The sequence below is a fragment of the Triturus cristatus genome, chromosome 4_2 (genome assembly GCF_964204655.1).
Source record: "Triturus cristatus chromosome 4_2, aTriCri1.1, whole genome shotgun sequence".
Classification (NCBI taxonomy): domain Eukaryota; kingdom Metazoa; phylum Chordata; class Amphibia; order Caudata; family Salamandridae; genus Triturus; species Triturus cristatus.
In genome coordinates, this window is record NC_140586.1 from 622,423,657 (window position 1) to 622,441,023 (window position 17,367).

At 42.9% G+C, this 17,367-nt stretch overlaps 1 protein-coding gene across 1 annotated transcript in view; it reads right to left on the reverse strand.

Moving 5' to 3' along the window:
• The window catches only part of LRRC7 (leucine rich repeat containing 7), a 1,991,887-nt gene that overhangs the window by 843,989 nt on the left and 1,130,531 nt on the right, over positions 1-17,367 (reverse strand). The window contains exon 9 of the mRNA XM_085602293.1: positions 6,646-6,709. Coding sequence (XP_085458419.1) covers positions 6,646-6,709 — 64 coding nt within the window. The remainder of the gene's footprint in view (positions 1-6,645; positions 6,710-17,367) is intronic.

A 17,367-nucleotide genomic window follows, 5' to 3' on the forward strand; every position in this document is an offset into this window, starting at 1 on the left:
AGCATATACAACAAATCTCCCCCTTTAGCAGAACAACTGCCTACTACAATAATAACGACCAATAAAACTGACACAATATAAACAGTCCACACAGACCACATCTACACTACAGTCTGCAACTTAGCACACAATGTTTACTTCTTGCAGGTTCTGGACACACCCTATTAAGACATCCGTTTACATGGAGAAACTCAGTCTCTGAAAGACACAAACTGGACACTCCAAAAGAATGTCCCAGATTACTTGTGTCATGGTCCAAAACAGAGCCATTCAGATACAGCAACTTCATATGCAAATTCCTGATCAGTTACATCCCAAAAACATTTTCATCATATTTTCATCCTTAGCCCCCTCACAACCCCTTCCCGATCATCTTATTCTCACCCCCTTCCCATCATCTTGTTCTCAATGCAGTACATTTTGATACTTTCCAGATTCCAGATATGACCATCTTTCACCATAATGGCTGACTTCCTTACTTGCCTCAACTGTGGAGGTCCAGACCAGCATTACTAACGTCAACAACTACCCCAAGATTCTTAATCCTCATCATCTAGCTCACTTTTATCCTCTGTACAGACTTCCCCTTTACTCTCTCACCTCCTATCAATAGCAAATTGCTTCAGCCCATTTAATCCCTCTGGATTTTTTGCATTTGACTACACAAATGTTGGGTTTTTGGAATGAGCGAGTCTCACCACATCAGCCTCACTCATTGTAAATTAACAGGAAGTGCTAACTGCAAGTGCTTACTGAAGTTCAGTGGTGTTTGCGCTGTAGACATATGAGCTAAATCTGCACAGGTACAGTTTCTTCCCACTTAGTCCTACAGGGCCCAGCAAAGTGTCAATCTAAGGTTAAACATACATCCTGAGTATAGATTTATAATCTCTGAACTCCTTGGGGCCTATTCAAAAACTTTATTTTGTAGTATGTTTAGTACTACTACAATACTGTTAAAGTACTACAAAATGCAATTCACAAATCTATGAGTGCAAATCTCCAACTTTCCCTCTCCTGCCTTTTCTATGGAGAGATCCTCACATTTGTAAGTTTACTATTTAGTAGCAAATGTGGGTGGGGCAAGGTGGAGTGAATAAAAAAGGAGCATACTAACTGATAAGTGGAATGTGTCTAGGGAGGAGTAAGAAGGGGTTTAGGCAGTGTTAGGGAAGGGTTTAGTGAGGGAGATGCACCTGCCTACAGAAAACGTAAACCCATTGATATTCACAAACTGCCCTTCTAAAGTGACTAAAGCCAAAAGGGACCTAAAACAATAGTAAATTACTCCTGCTTAGAGTTGGAGTAAGTCCAGCACCACACATGGCCAACCACTGGTACTGCAATACCTTCCCCTAGAAAAGAACGGACGTAGGCATTTAAACTAAAACACCTTAGGAAATTCATTTCACATTAAATTATTTAAAATACTTACAAAAATACATAAATATAATTAAATATTTATTAAAAAAAGAATAAAATCTATATGATTTTAATAATAAAATATTGTAACAACCTTTTGAATTTATAAATTAATGTAACATTCATTTTCTTTAAAATATAATGAACATATTTTAAATTATTTTTATGCATCATTTGCAATAATTGTTAATGGATATTAGGCTTTTTTTTACAGCGTTTTACTTTAGTTGGGATTTTTTTTACTTAAAAAAGCAGAAAAATAATACATTTCAATAATAAAAATTTAGTTCAAAATTAAGTTACCAGTTTTGTAGCATTGTTTAAATGTTTTCTACATTTAAATTAAAAAAAAAAATATTTACATATTTAACACCAACTATTTTAACTCTTTTTTTAAATTAAATAAACTTTTCTTTACTTTTCCATATCTCTAGCATAGGGAGACTCCACAGTCGGGGTGTAGATCTTCCCATTGTAAAGTATAGGGAAAATTAAAACCATTTATTAAACTTGTATCCCGGGCTGTCAGGCAGGGACAGTGCACTGCTTCTGCCTGTGGGTGTGAGTAGAAGAGAAATTGCTTCAGTTGGGTGGGATCAGAACCAGAGACAAACAGGCTCCTGTGTGCTGCACAGGAGAGGCACACACTTGCAGATTACTGCCTAGGGCTGCAGGTGCCATGAGGTTTCTCCTGCAGGCCTCAACAACAATGGCTACCAAGGCTGTGGGTGTCCCTAGTGAGACAGGGGTACCAAAAAATAATAAAAGGAAAAGAAAAATGCTATGCGGTGCAAGGCAGCATAAAAGAGAGCAGCCGGAATTGCTGATCAAGTATTCAAGCACCATAAACATGACACGCCCCATAATCCCCTCTGAGGAGATTAACATTAACATATTTGTTTGTGGTGGTCCCAAAATGGACAGATGCACCACCAAAATGAACTGTGTTGTAGGGAGCTCCAGAGAATGCAGAAGCCACATCATTTGCCTTTACTAAGTCACCTTACCCCTCCCAGGGGATTGAATCCCTGACGCTGGGAAAGGTTGTGCTTAAGTATTTTAGGGATTAGAGATTTTGCTTTTGGGTTCTGGAATGTTACTGAAAATAAAATAAAACTCTAGGACTCATATTTTCAAACCCAATTCCTTATTGGCAATATTGATGGTTAACAGTGCAAGGTATTCCATTATGATGAATGCTTTTACTGATACTATACTTATTGATTTATTGACTCGAATGGTGGATTATAACATGTATGGCAGATTGAAACCATTCCCATTGACTCCAGTGGTGTTGCATTGGTGAAACATAACATGTGACTGATTTTACCGGTGTCGTGCCACCTTGGCAAAGCAAGAAGGCATGTCTTATTGATAATGACACCTACATATAATGCGATGTTGCATCGAGTATAAGAGAGGCATATTGTGTTATTTATGTCATTTTGTGTAATGTATTATAATGTATTCAGTGATGTCGTTGTGTATCAAAGAGATGGGGTTACTAGCCCACTTCACCTCCCCTGAGTAGGCCTTGCACTTCTGTGCTTTGCTACCCTGAAAGGGTCAAATGCTACAATTAGGTACTTGATTCCCAGTAAAGAAAATTGTGGGCTTATTACTTGTGAAAAACACACGCTCTTTGTAACCAATAACCCAATTCTGTACACGTTTCATTTGTTCTCTCAACCTTTCTTGGTATTTTTTCCTTTTTCCTTCAGATTTATATCATTCATGTAATCCTGTTTCTTCTCTTGAAAGTGTGATCTGCTATACACACTTGAATGCTAAACCCTACTGGATGCCATACATTCTTGCATTTCTATCTGACTTAAATTGGACGTCATTGTCGGGCACCAATCCCTCAGGAATGTACTTGTGACAGTAAGCCAAGCACTACCTCAATGGTTGCACTTCCTCCATTTGTACCTCTAACCATTTTGAATAGTAGTTAACCTGGACAAATACGTAAGCTTTCTTCCGAGGAAGAACAGCAAAGGGACCCATGATAACAATTGCCACCATCCACCACACCAGCCTAGACAGGCCTTCCAGTAATTCTACTGGGAATGATGGTACACTACACACCTTTGCTGCCTTATAACTCTTACAACACACTTTAGAATCCCTTGCACATCTGTCAATCCTATCAACCATTTCCAGGACACTAACAGTATTCCCTTGCCTCCCTCATAGTGCAATGTCAGGATCCATGGACCACGCTCACCTGTGTATAGCAAGCAGACACAGATGCAAATTCCTTCAAACTTCAAAGGCCTTCTGCTTCATAGGCGGTCAGTATTGCGCTCCGGGTGGAGTGCCGTTTTATGTGAGGCTCTACGGCTGCAATGCTTGTACTACATGAAACATGCAAGTGGAATCAAGACAAGCTGCATGTCTCAAAATGCCAAAGGACTCTCTCGAGACCTGTAGTGGTGGCAGCCATCTAAGATCCATTGAGTAGATGTTTCTCGTGTTTCAGAGCATTGCTTGTTGGGCAACTGTGATTCCTTGCTGGTACAGCTGGAACCTTTTTGTCAGGAGTTTAATGTGCTTTTATCAAGAGTGATTGAGGATCCTATTCTCAGAGGTGTATTCTGGATAAATGTAAGAGACTAAGAGGCTGTTTTATCGTTTGGCGGATGGGTTCTTCGTCACACATGTTACTTTAATGAGTCATACCGAGTTGGGATGCGCCATATTAGATGTAAGCAGTGGAACTGTCAGCCCACTGTGTGGAAATGCTGCAGAGATTGGGATTTTGACGTTTGTGGTTAGGAAGCTCACTGTACGGGATCCTAGCAGAACAGAGCACAGAATGAAACTCTCACAGTCTTTGCTATATATTTTGGCCATTGGTGGCATCTGTGTGCTCTTGTGGAAATGCTGACTTAGTTGACTTAAAGTAATAAACCATGGAGAGAGATATATCTTATATTCATTAAAGAATGAGAATCATATTAAAGAGTTTAAGTTGGTAAGTCCACTTGTCAAAAACTATTCTAAAAAGGTCAAGGTGTATAGTCTCTGTATATGAAAAAACATATTCCTTTTCATACACTTATGAGTATATAATATTAAAGTCAGAAGGATATTGATTAAGTTGAGTAAGTTATGCCTTGGTTTGTGCGACAGAAATGGCATATAGATATATACATACAAAAAACACTTAAACATCAAAAAGAGTACTTATTGGACAGCTGTGGCCTCTGTCTTACTTTGGTTATAGAGAAGGGATAGCTTGGCCCTTGTGTGATACTGAATGGCTCAATTCCCTGAGAGTGCTAGAGCATGTATGGAGAGGGTGTGTCTGCATTTAAATGGTGGAAATGTGGTGGAACAGTGTCTCTAACTGAAAACGTGAACCAGAGGCAATAATTTCCCCTTGGTTATAGCTCTTTATAGGCCACCCCAGAATATTGTAGCTAGGGTTCTTGCAGAGGGGCAGCCCTTAGCTGAAGTGAGGTCATGTCCAATGATACCTCTGAGCTCTATAAACAGGGTATGTGCTGACAGATTCTGCATCACCCCACTGGGATCACCCCTGACAAAGGCATCATGGGCAGACGAGGCGCCAGTGTTCAGAACAGTGTTCAGCAGAAAATCCCACAAGGTCATTACAAAAGGGGGTGATGGTCTACCTGCTGTTGTCAAGCATTTGCATATTATGATAAAGTACATAATAATGTGACAGTTATGCTCATCGCTGTTCACCTACTACAATCCAGAGTGTTTATGTCATTAGTTGCAAGTACACTGAAGGCTGTGCAGCATTCAGGTGCATTGAGAAAGTAGTTACTGTTATGTCTTGTGGCTTGTTTATGCCTTTCTTGAGTTTTAAAGCATTACAGTGCTAATCTGTCAGTATTCTGAAGGTATAGCCTAAGGGACAGAGCTGCCAACCTTGGAACTGTGGAACCAGGTTACAGTCCCGGTGTGGAATCAAGATCATGTGATTCTTACAAACCACTTATCTCCCTGTGCCCAAAAACATACCCTAACATTATGTAATGTAATCTGGTGCTCCTGTAAAGGTCTTCAATGCCTTTGGACCGAATTCAAGCTATATAAAACTGCAAAAAACAGGCTTTCGGTTTATTTATGCTAATTCGTTGTTTACAAGTACTGAAAAAACACATATTGCGTGATGATGTATTTACTTCTCGTCATAAACAGTCATTTTTAGGTTGAGCCTGCGCATGCGCTGCCCTGCTAGCCATGCTGTATTGGAGTATAGACATGAAGCCCCGCCCACTCTCCGCCCATATTTGTTATTGGCTTGTGTCATTGCCCTTCGTAAATGCTGGCTTCTGAATAGTTATTAGGCTTCTTAGTCCCTCCTCAGTACCGCTTTGCCTTCATTTCTAAACTCCAATGAGGACTAGTGCTTTTACTTGGATGTTACATGGTACGTCTTATTTACTCTGTAAGCACTATTTTCTTTAATAGTTTCTCCTACTGCAGGCACCTCATGCTTTCATGCTATATTCAACACGCCATGCGTGCTTTTATGGGACTCTTTGACAGAAAAGAGCATTTGTTTGTCAACTTGACAAACAAATGCTTTTTTGGGTAAAAGCGCCCCATACTGCGCTTTCACTTTGATAGCGGCCCGGACCTTTCTTTAGGCATGGCTACTCTAAAGAAAGGGGCGTGGCCTCTAGTAAAAGCGCAGCATGGGGCGCTTTTAAACAACAAGCATTTGCAATGCAATAGATCTCCCATTTTGAAAACTTTGACCAATTGGTATTGTAAACGACAATGCCTTTTATTATTGCAGGTTTTTTAAACATAAATAAAAGGCTTTGTCATTTACAATGCCAATAGCTCAATATGCAACTGCGAGACCTATTGCATTGCAAATGCTTGTTGGTATGGCTTTTGTAATCACATTGGTGTGAGTTTCTTGGTCTTTTTTAAGATATTTACTAAACCGGCTCTTTTGTTGAAGAAAAAACATGGGAGGAAATGCACAGTATTAGGTAGTAACCTAGGAAACGCTGGACCTCGCCCGTTTTGGATATGTTTTCACTTTTTAAACCCCACAATTATTTTCTTCATTTTCCAATTACATGTTGCATAATGGCTATTGATACTGCTAATTCAGGCATACACCCGGCCGTAAAAAAAGGTAGCACTTCTGGCAAAATTCATTTAATGTATCTTTAGAAACACAAAGGCATGTCCCTTAAATTGTGAAAGATATTCATTTAAATGCCTTACCAGTTCCGTGAATTCATTATTGCCTAAATCAAGCCGTTCCAGCTGCGTGAGTTTGTTCATTGACCTGCAACAGATGAGAAAATTACAATCAGCATCAAGCATCCTTGTTTCTGCATTTTTCCCAATTTAATTCACTTTTTAATGAGATTAACCTATAAATAAATGTCTGTTTTTGATAGGCAGATTTTCGTTGCTGGGAACCAGAACACTTCTTTTGATGCACGTGACCAAGTTACTTTCCATATGAACTCCACACTAGCTAATGTCTTTAAATGTTGCATTGGTCCTATCGGTGGAAAAAATATAATATATATATCTACAAGCTACAAGCTGAGGCCATTTACTGACACTGCAGAATGAAAGCTTCATAGTATGTATCAAAGAAGGCATGGAGGAATACAACATATATTAAAGAAGACCAGTGGTTAATTTGTAAAAAAATAAGTGTCAGGGCCATCTTCAGGAGGCCAACAAAGCTTGCAACACCCATTTCCACTGCCAGCGCTGTTAATGACAGTATCTACACAACTATTAACCATCACACAAGTGTGACATTTCAACCAGCGATGGATGGTCCGTGCAGGTAAGCGTGGTGAGTTGGGGCAGAGGTGTTAGTCAACAGAAGACAGAAGATGGAAAATTCAATAAATAAATAATTCCTATTCTGTCGTCTGTCGATATCCACCCCGCCCCTCCCAGCCCCACCATGCTTACCTGCACGGACCGCTGCTGCTTTCAACCTGTTCAAGGCCATCAAAGCGATAAGAATGGCTTGAGCAGTAGGTATTACGTGTTTTTAATGTATATTGAATTAATAAACAACTGTTGTTCTGCTCATCTTTTAATTGCACAAACAGCGCCACCATGAGGCAGACTGTCATGAGTGCCGGTGTTGACAATTAAGTCCCGGTGCCGAGCACTGGAAATGACTGGCTTAAATTAAGCACTGAAGAAGACATGCAGGAACACAGCTGAAGTTGCATGCCGGTTGTTAAAGCCTATTTTATCAACTGTTGCACTTAAAATATATGTGAAACATCTTTAATTAATATTTCTCTTGGTGTATAACACTTTGACGTTGTGGAGTCTGGGGATTAGAGCGATTACAACTTCACCACGAAATCAGCCAAAAACAAGAACCCTCAACCTTGTCGAAAAAGGGTGAAACATCCTATTGTAACCCCACTTTGCTCAAAGCAGAGGTTAGACTCGCCTGACTTCATTTCGAGTAGTAAGACCAAGAGCAGCGTGCCTAACCAAAAAAAAAAAAAAAATGAATGTGTGTCCTCATGTAACGTAACTGGTGCTATGTAAAGCGCTCTGATACCTGGTTGTATTCGGGTCAAGTTCGCGCTATATAAAACTACAAAAAAACAACAAAAAAACGAGACCTCAAACTACAAGAAATTGGCTGATGTGTGGATGTTTCACGCTCTGTCCCTCAGGGCTGCCCTCAGAGTGAGCTGAGAAACACAGCAGCCACTGCTTGTCAATTACAGACATTCCATTCAGTGCTGCTGGAAGGCTTATGGTGGTAAATCAAGCAGCAAACTTTGGAGTATAATCATCTCTGGGCATGGGGAGCTTCAAGTACGTGGCTACTGAGTGATACTCTTGCAACCATGACTGTCAGCAGGAACAATTCAGATTCTGCTAAAGGACTCTTTATCCATTCGCCCTTTTAAAAGTTAAAAGACACCAGCTTTACATTCTGGTCAGTCGTAAAGTCTAGCAAAAAACCTTCACAAAGTTAGGAATCTCTTACTTTTGCACACCGCTACCAAAATTAACATTTGTACACGCCTAATTGCAAAAGTCCTACTTGCAATGTACTCGACATCAGTGGTGCTGAAAAAATTGTCGGGATGGGGGTGCTGCCATAAGTGTTACACCACTGAAGTCATGGGGACTGTGGAAATTCCAAATGCAACGAACGAGCCACGCCCATTCAGAAGGAGTTTGGTAGAGGGTGGTATGGAGCTGGTGGTGCATTTTGCAGCATTCAGTTAAAAAACATTACTAAAGTATGGTGTGTTGTAGTAGCACACAGTCATCTACAGACAGCATATTTTCAATGTAAATGGCTTCTAAATTTCACAGACATGCAGTGTGCTAATACAACTATATAAAACACAAACCATAGGTAACGTGTGTGGTTACAGTGAATATTTATAATTTGCACATCACCAAATAAAGAGGTCCATTCCGCCACCATAGCGGTGCTGGGACCGGCCGCCAGTGGTGCGGCGGTCCCGCCATGACAATTAGGATGCCACCACCAAGTGGTAGTGGCATCCCGCATACATTACATTGTGGCGGGCGGTGCTGTAAGCAGCACCCGCCACAATGCAATATATGTATGTTGTGCATTGGCATGCACAACGTGACAGGCACCACGCGGTGCCTGCCACCTTGTGCATGCCAATGTTGAGGGGTACCATGGGTACCCCCCAAGTGCAGCCATCCTCCTCCCTGGGGGCCTACAACGGGCCCCCTAAGAGAACTGCGCATGCCTTTCCATAGCTGAGTTTCCGCCATGGAAAGGCATTGAAAATGCCTCACAATAATATGGATGGCGGTTCCTGCAAGGCACCGCCACCATATTATGGGCCTTTTCTGCCCGGTAGGCAATCGTGACGATTGCCTACTGGCAGAAAAGCGGCGGACGGACTTTCCGCCCGCCGCGCTATCCCACGCCACGCTAATGGGGCGGGGGTAACAGGCCATCCGGCGGGGTGTTTTGGAGGGCGGATCACCACCGCCCGCCATGCTAATGACCCCCAAAAGTGTCTTGATTTGATTGTATTCAAATCTTTGTTTCCCTCACACTTCAGAACCACATAAACGTGTGTTTTGTTTGTGCTATCTTAAGTGCTGATGGATTTTCAAAAAGTTGTCGAGTTGATCTATAGGCATTTAGTTTTTTGTTGTGTGTTTGAAAAAATAAGATATTATGCAGCCTTTTTTTTCTCACTTCCTGTACCCCAGTAATGATTTTCAGATAGTTCATATAGTTCACTTTAAAAAATCCTCATTTGGCACTCACAGAAAGGAACATAAACACCAATCTCCAAAATAATAAAATATGCATCAATTAGTCAGAAGACTTATATTTGACTCCTGTCTTTAAATGCACAGCAAATGTGACAAGATACAATCAAAATTTAAAGGCATTTATTTGGCTCATTAACCTTCTGAAATCAAGCATGGTTAATGGGAATGTGAGATTATGTTTATAGAGCGCCAATCACCAAAGGTCTCTAGGCACTTAATCTGGGAGTGCCCCCGCATCTCTACTTCCAGCACCTAGGCTCAACATTTTTTGTCACAAAATTTGCAACTAAGAAAGTCAGTGTTATGACTTCTCAAGATGAAATCTATTTGAAATATTTTTTTATTAGACAGGATTCATCTGAATCCTTGTGAGTGGCCTTTCTGCACACTGCCAGTTCAAATTTCTCATACGTGCAAACAAGCCACTGCATAACATCAGACTAACATACCTTAACAGCCACCTTCACTTCCATAAACCAACCAGACACCTGTGCTCAGCCTCACTCTCACTTGCGCACACCCCTTACATCCACAAAAGTAGAACAGGTGGTCTAACATTTTCCTACATTCCACCCAAGACCTGGAATGACCTCCCTATCCACATAAGTGCCTCCTTCTCACTTTTTGAATTCCACAAGGAGCTGAAGACCTGGTTCTTCAACTAATCCCTGGGGCCTGACTCCCATCACCCTCAGTCCTAGAGCAACATCCCAGCTCCAGTGCCTGGATACCCTATCAGCTGATTAGCTGCGCTAGACAAATCATGGTAACATAACATTTTATCATGTTTTAAGGACAGAGCATAAGCACTTTAGCATTGGTTGGCAGGGTTAAGTGCACAGAGACCTAATGCCAACAAAATCAAGTTCAGGAAAGTAATGGAGCGAAGGCATAATGTTTGGGGGAATACCATGCTAAAGATGTCAGGTCTAACAATTTGACAATGTAATTTTCACCCATCCCCAAGTCAGTCAAATCCACCCTGGATTCTGATTATACTCGCAAGGAACAAATACTTACGAAAATCAAGACAACCAGATACCTTTTCTCTCTATTAATGAAAGCTAAACTGTTCTTTCTAGAAACAAATCTCAGACCAGCTTTTCAAACATTGTACATGCACATCTAGATGGTGGAAACACTCTGTTCCATGAACTCATAGACTCCACACTGGCATCCTTCATGGCACAGCAGGTATCTTCAAGGACTTAATAAAACTTGACCACATCACCCCCACCCTCATGGAACTCCACTGACCCATTTTGTAGGCCTGCACCATCTTCAAAAGCAATTGCAGCGTTTACAAAGCCTGCTTGATCTGCATTCCCTCTTATCTGGTTGAGATGCTCATCATCTTCCGTGGCTCTCAGCACACAATACAGTACACAATCAGACTGAAGAAAAAGAAGTGCAAAAAAAGCAAGGACGGCAACACACCCTCTACATATATGTATCCATGGGCTGGAATGGCATCCTATCTTTACAACTCTGTTCCAATGAAGGAAAGAGGTGGGCTCCATCTCTTTAAAGAACTCTATATCATGAAGCAGTATCACCCCAGTTTCACTGTCAGAACCCAGACAACCCTTCACTCACTTGTTAACTGTATCTTTTCCTTTTTAACCTGTACAGCGCTCAAGTACTTTTTAATTTGGTTTGCATTAGGCAAATATCACATGCAAACATCAACACACACTGTGGATTGATCAACCTGCAGGTTATTCGAAGGACTGAGTATAAGAGAAGTTGGGGCATTATTGAAAATCTATGACTGAATCCATTTCCATGACCACTCAAAGAGAATAGAGCAAAACTATGATGAGTAGATTTTTCACTTTTTAAATATGCTTTGTTTGTTGACACCTTTGTATTTCTCTCATTGACAAACTGTCCTATTGATGATTTTCCAAAATCGAGATCTTGAGTTCATGATGGTGTGAGAAATCACCACAATTATGCAGCTAAGCGCCATAAAGGTGTAAGTAATAGTGACAGCTAAGGCTGTGAGTGAGCTGGATGCTGCCAGTGATTTACACTGCCAGTAATTTTAACAGACTTTGAAACAGGTTCCTACTGTACCCTACAATCATGTTACTAACTGTACACACAAAAACCCTAACCTCCTTCTCAAACATGGGTGTGACAATTCTTAAAGTTATCCAAGCTAGAGATGCTGCATAGTATATGTCCCGCAATTTCATCTGAGTAATTCAATTGGTGAGATATTGTTCTTTAGTTTTCTTTTTCATGCAACATATGAACATTCAGTGAATTGAACCACTGCTAGGGGATTTCAGACTGTGGATTAGTGTACATGGCAGGGGTTGAGAGGTCTGGCATTTTGACAGATGGCAGTGTGAGTTTATGATAGTGTCAGTCACTGTGTCGTAAACATGTTCTGAACACATCCTCATTCAACCCGTGGATACATGGCCTCTTTACAGAGCACACAGAACAATGGTCACATAAGTGCCAAAAGTAATTAAGGTCCTATTGTTAAGTCTGTGAAATAGGTGCCCAGCACCAAATGAAAAGTAATTGCAGGGTTTGATTGTATGTGAGACAGAATGGGTGGTGTTAGAAATGGGGGTCTCTAGTTGGCAATAGTTTGCACCTTTTTCAAAGTAGGGACCCTTATTCCTAGTCAGGTTAAGGGGGATACACTTCTAAAATAACCCCACTCACCCCCTTGGTAGCTTGGCATGAGCAGATAGGATTATCTCAGAGGCGGTGTGTAAAGCATTTGTGCACACATACAGTAATACAGTGAAAGCACTACAAATATACACCACACCAGTTTAGGAAAAAACATAATCTTTACATAAACCAAACAAGAGCAAAACAACAAAAATCCACAATACAGTAATCAAAATGTACTTCTTAAAAGGTAACAACTCTTCTGTCAATAGCTAACTATAGATGCAGCACTTTCAACATAAAGTACCTTGGATGCGTCAAAATCATAAACAGGTGCAGGGAAGGTGATGCATCGCTTCTTTATGCGCAGGGAAGGTGATGCGTCAGTTTCTTACTCCAGGGGAGGTGATGCGTCGGTTTCTTACTGCAGCCCGGTGTCCTTGTAGACTTGGCGCCCCGGTGCGATGCGTGGGGATCGGGGATGCAGAGGCTCTCGATGCAGCTGCACACCAGGGCCTGCATCGGAATTGGTGTGGTGATCTCATACTTCGTAGATCGGTGCACTCGATGCGGCGTGCCACAATTTCTCCAGCCATGGGCAGGCGCTGTGTCGGTTTCTTCAGCGGCATGATGACGATGCATAGAAATTCTTCTGCACGGCAGCAATGCGCCGGAAACATGTGTGGATGCGTTGCGATTCTAGTAGTTGCGTATCTTTTCCAGCTCCCAACAGCAGGAACTACCTCCAGAGGCCCAACTCAGCAACAAGCACCTCTTGGAAGGGCAGAACTCCCAGCAATGAAGTTCAGGGGAGCTGGTGGTGAAGTCTTTGTATCCCGGAGACTTCAAAATAGGAGGCAAGCTCTACTTCAAGCCCTTGGAGATCTTCCTCAAGCAGGGGGCACAGCACACAGCAATATCTTTGTCCTTTTCCTGGCAGAAACAGCCACTGCAGGCCAACCCCAGACAGCAAACAGCAATGGGGTAGTACTTTTCCTTCAGTTTCTCCAGTTCTAACCCTTGGCAAAGGTTCCTCTTGAATTCCAGAAATGATCTAACGTTCTGGGGTCCAGGCCCCAATATTTATACAGCATTTCTCTTTGTTCTCTTGTGGCAGAGAGCTCTGGGCTCAGTCAAAACCAGTTCTGTCCTCTCCAGCCCAGCTTCCTACGGGAGGTGGAGACAGCATTGTGTAAGGCAGACCAGGCTTATTCAGGTACAAATAAAATCTCCTCCCCTACTCTAAATGCAGCCCAGGTCTATTCAGCCCAGCCCCGACTCATCCAGTAAAGGCAGGCCACTCATCAACACCCCTCCCAGTGGCTGTCTAAGAGAATGCGCATCTCCAACCCCTGTGACGCCAAAGACAGACAGTCAATCCACAAACCAGCTGAGGCACAATGGATGGCTAAGCAAGAAAATACCAACTTTCTAAAAGTGGTATTTTCAAACACACAATATAAAAGTCATCTTTACTAAAAGATAAATTTTTATATTCTGAGTTCAGGCATACTAAACCCCAACTTTCCATCTTGTCCCAATGGGAAGTTATACTTTATAAGATGTTATAAACAAACTCCCATTCTATCCTATGGGACAGATAGCCTTTCAACAGTGAAAAACAAAATGCACTGTATTTCACTATCAGGACATGTCACACGACTATCAGGACATGTCACACACATCCGTAGATATCCTACCTTTCACATACACTGCACCATGCCCACAGGGGTACCTTGGGCCTACCTTAGGGGTGCCTTACATATTAAAAGGGGAGGTTAAGGCCTAGCAAGTGGGTGCACTTGCCAGGTCGACGTGGCAATAAAGACTGCGCACAGACACTGCAGTGGCAGGTCTGAGAACCCTATGAAAGACTGCGTGTGTGGGTCGCCCAATGTTAGATCTGGGGGTCTCTAGTTGGCAGGGTAGGTACCACTGTCCAAGTAGGGACCCTTGCTTCTAGTCAGGGAAAGGGGGATACACTGTTAAGATAACCCCTGCTCACCCTCTAGGTAGCTTGGCCTGAGCAGTCTAGGCTATCAAAGGCAATGTGTAAAGTATTTGTACCAACACTCACAGTAACACAGTGAAAACACCACAGATTTACTCCACACCAGTTTTAGAAAAATAAGGTATCTTTACTAAAAACTTCACAAGACCAAATACTACAGACAAACCAACATATAATTCAAAAAGGTTACTTTAAAGATAGTTCAAGAGTTTGCAGAAAGTACTCCAGGATGTAAAAGTCAGTGTCCTGCACAATGCGACTCTCAATGCACAAAATGCGACACTCTCGTGCCCAACAGTACCTGTAGTTGCGATAAGGTTCCCAAAAGCTATAACAAGGAAGCTTGCAAAGGCGATGCGATACTCCTGAGATCCTGGGGAGGCTTTGCAGCAGCCCTGCTTCACGCAGCAGAGGTGGATGCGCCGGCTCCGATCTGTAAGGGGAGGATGCGATGACTTTGGCCTTCGTTGCGTAGGTTTCTTAGGGGGAAGCTTCACGCACAGGTTCGATGCGACACGCTTCGATGTGGCACGATGCGCGGCGCAGCATTGACTTCCGGCGCCGCAACTCTCGATGCGCCACGGAACGGGACTCTGCGTCGACGCACACGATGACTGGAGACTTTTCACGCACCTGCAGTGGTGCGGCCCGCAAACTGGTTCTGCGACGACCCTCGCAATGTCAGGAATCTTCACGCTTAGGGACGATGCTCGACGCACTCGGCGATGCGGGGACCCTGCGTGTTGCGATGGTGCCGCAATGAAATTTTCCACGCACTCTCGTTCTTGCGACACGCAATCGGATGATGCGTTGGGTACCAGTCACTCTTTTCACGCTTCTGCTTCCCAGCTCCCAAAACACAGCAAAACGACCTCCTGAGGCCCCAAGACTGGGCAAGCACTCCAAGGCAGGTCAGAACTCCCTCAGCAGAGTTCCAGGGGAGCTGGTGGTGAAGTCCTTTTGTTCCTGGGACTTCTTAACAGGGAGCCAGCTCTTCTCAGGCCCTTGGAGATCAGAATCAAAAGAAGGGGACACAGCAAAGTCCTTCCCCTCTCCTTGGCAGCAAAGCAAAACAGCAAGCAGGCAGTCTTCTCCTCTTCAGTCCTTTTCAGCTTTCTCCTTGGCAGAGGTTTCTTCTTAGTTCCAAAGTGATCTAAAGTTTTAGGTGTCTGGGGTCCTCTTCTTATACCCCTCCAAGTGTTTGTCTCTCTTTGTTCCAGTGGTCAAACCGGTTCCTGGGTGTGCTCTGCTCTGGAGCACCTGGTTCCTTTCAGAGTGAGGGGCAGGGTCGTTAGACGCTCAGCAGGAGGTGGAGCCTTCTTTGTGCCAGCAGAGGCAGAGTCCTCAGCCTGGCCAGCAGGGGGTGGAGCCAGCTTTGTGTTTGGCAGGGACAGCCCTATTCAAACCCAGGGACTACTCCTCCCACCCATCTAAAGCAGATCTCCCTATTCACCCTGCTGCTGACTCATCCAGGCTCCTGGAGCCACCTGGCCCATCACATGACACCCTTCAGCCAACCAGCACACAGGCACACAGGAAGGTTAAACAGGAGAATAGCTACTTTCTAAAAAGTGCTATTCTCACACAGTGAATTTAAAAACCATCTTGCTAAAAAGATGTATAATTAAATTCTGAACACAGAGATACCAAACTTGGATTTTCTATCTTGCCCCTATGGGAAGATAGGCATGTAAACAGCCTTCCCCATTCTATCCTATGGGCAAGATAGCCTCTCAGCAGTGAAAAACGAAAATGGCTGTAATTCACTACCAGGGCATGTTACACACCTCAGTACATGCCCTACCTTTCAGATACACTGCACCCAGCCCAGGGGGGTACCTAGGGCCACCATAGGGATGCCTGACATGTACAGAAAGGGAAGGATAAGGCCTGGTCAGTGGGTGCACTGGCCAGGTCGACATGGCAGTCCTGGACTGCACATAGGCACTGCAAGCAGGCCTAAGACATCATTTTAGCGCTACTCCTGTGGGTGGCACAATCAGTGCTGCAGCCCACTAGTAGCATTTGAATCACCAGCCCTGGCACACGCAGTGCACTTTACTAGGGGCTAACAGGTGAAACAAATATCCCAATCATGGATAACCAATCAATACAACAATTTACCAAGGGAGCACTTGCACTTTGACACTGATCAGCAGTGGCAAAGTGCCCAAAGCATCTAAACCAGCAAAAACGAAATCCAGCATAGCATCAAAAACACAGGAGGTAGAGGCAAAAAGTCAGGGGTAACCACGCCAAAGATGCCAGGTCTAACACCCAATCAGTGCTGCGTGGCCTTGGTAGCATTTGATTTACAGGCCCTAGGCACACACAGTGCATTGGGGACTTAGTAGTAAATCAAGTAAGCCAACCATGGAAACACCAATCCATAAACACAATTTACAGGGAGAGCATATGCACTTTAGCACTGATCAGCAGCGGTAAAGTGCCCAGAGTCATAAAACCAACAAAAACAGGCTAAAAGAAGTACATGCAGATGGAATTAGTAAAAAGACTGCGAAACACACTCGCACACACACACACAGATGGGTTGGGTCGCTTTGTTCAGTTTTACTAAGTATTATTATACTGATAATATATTTGATACATTCCATTTTACTTCTTTCCCCATACCCTGCTTCCAATTTTGCATAGTCATATTTACGAGTTTAAAAACATTTTACAAATCAAAACCATACATTATAATAAAAGCTGTATACTAGCAGAGACTTCACTTGATTCTCCATGTTTTATTGTTGATACTAATGTTCAGCTGTGCGTCAAAGTCAAATCTTCTAAACTGACATTATTAGGTCTTGCTACTGACAGACCCCATGTAATCAATGTTTTCAAAAACTACTCTATGAAGTACAAAGTGAGAGGGGATGCTGGCTTAGCTCTCTTCAGCAGCCTTTCCATAAAAACAGAACATTCACATGTGGTTTTTCATGGTTTTGCATTGCTGGGATGGGCTTTTCAAGAAACGCAGTTCTTTTTGAGGATGGGTACATTGTTGCATT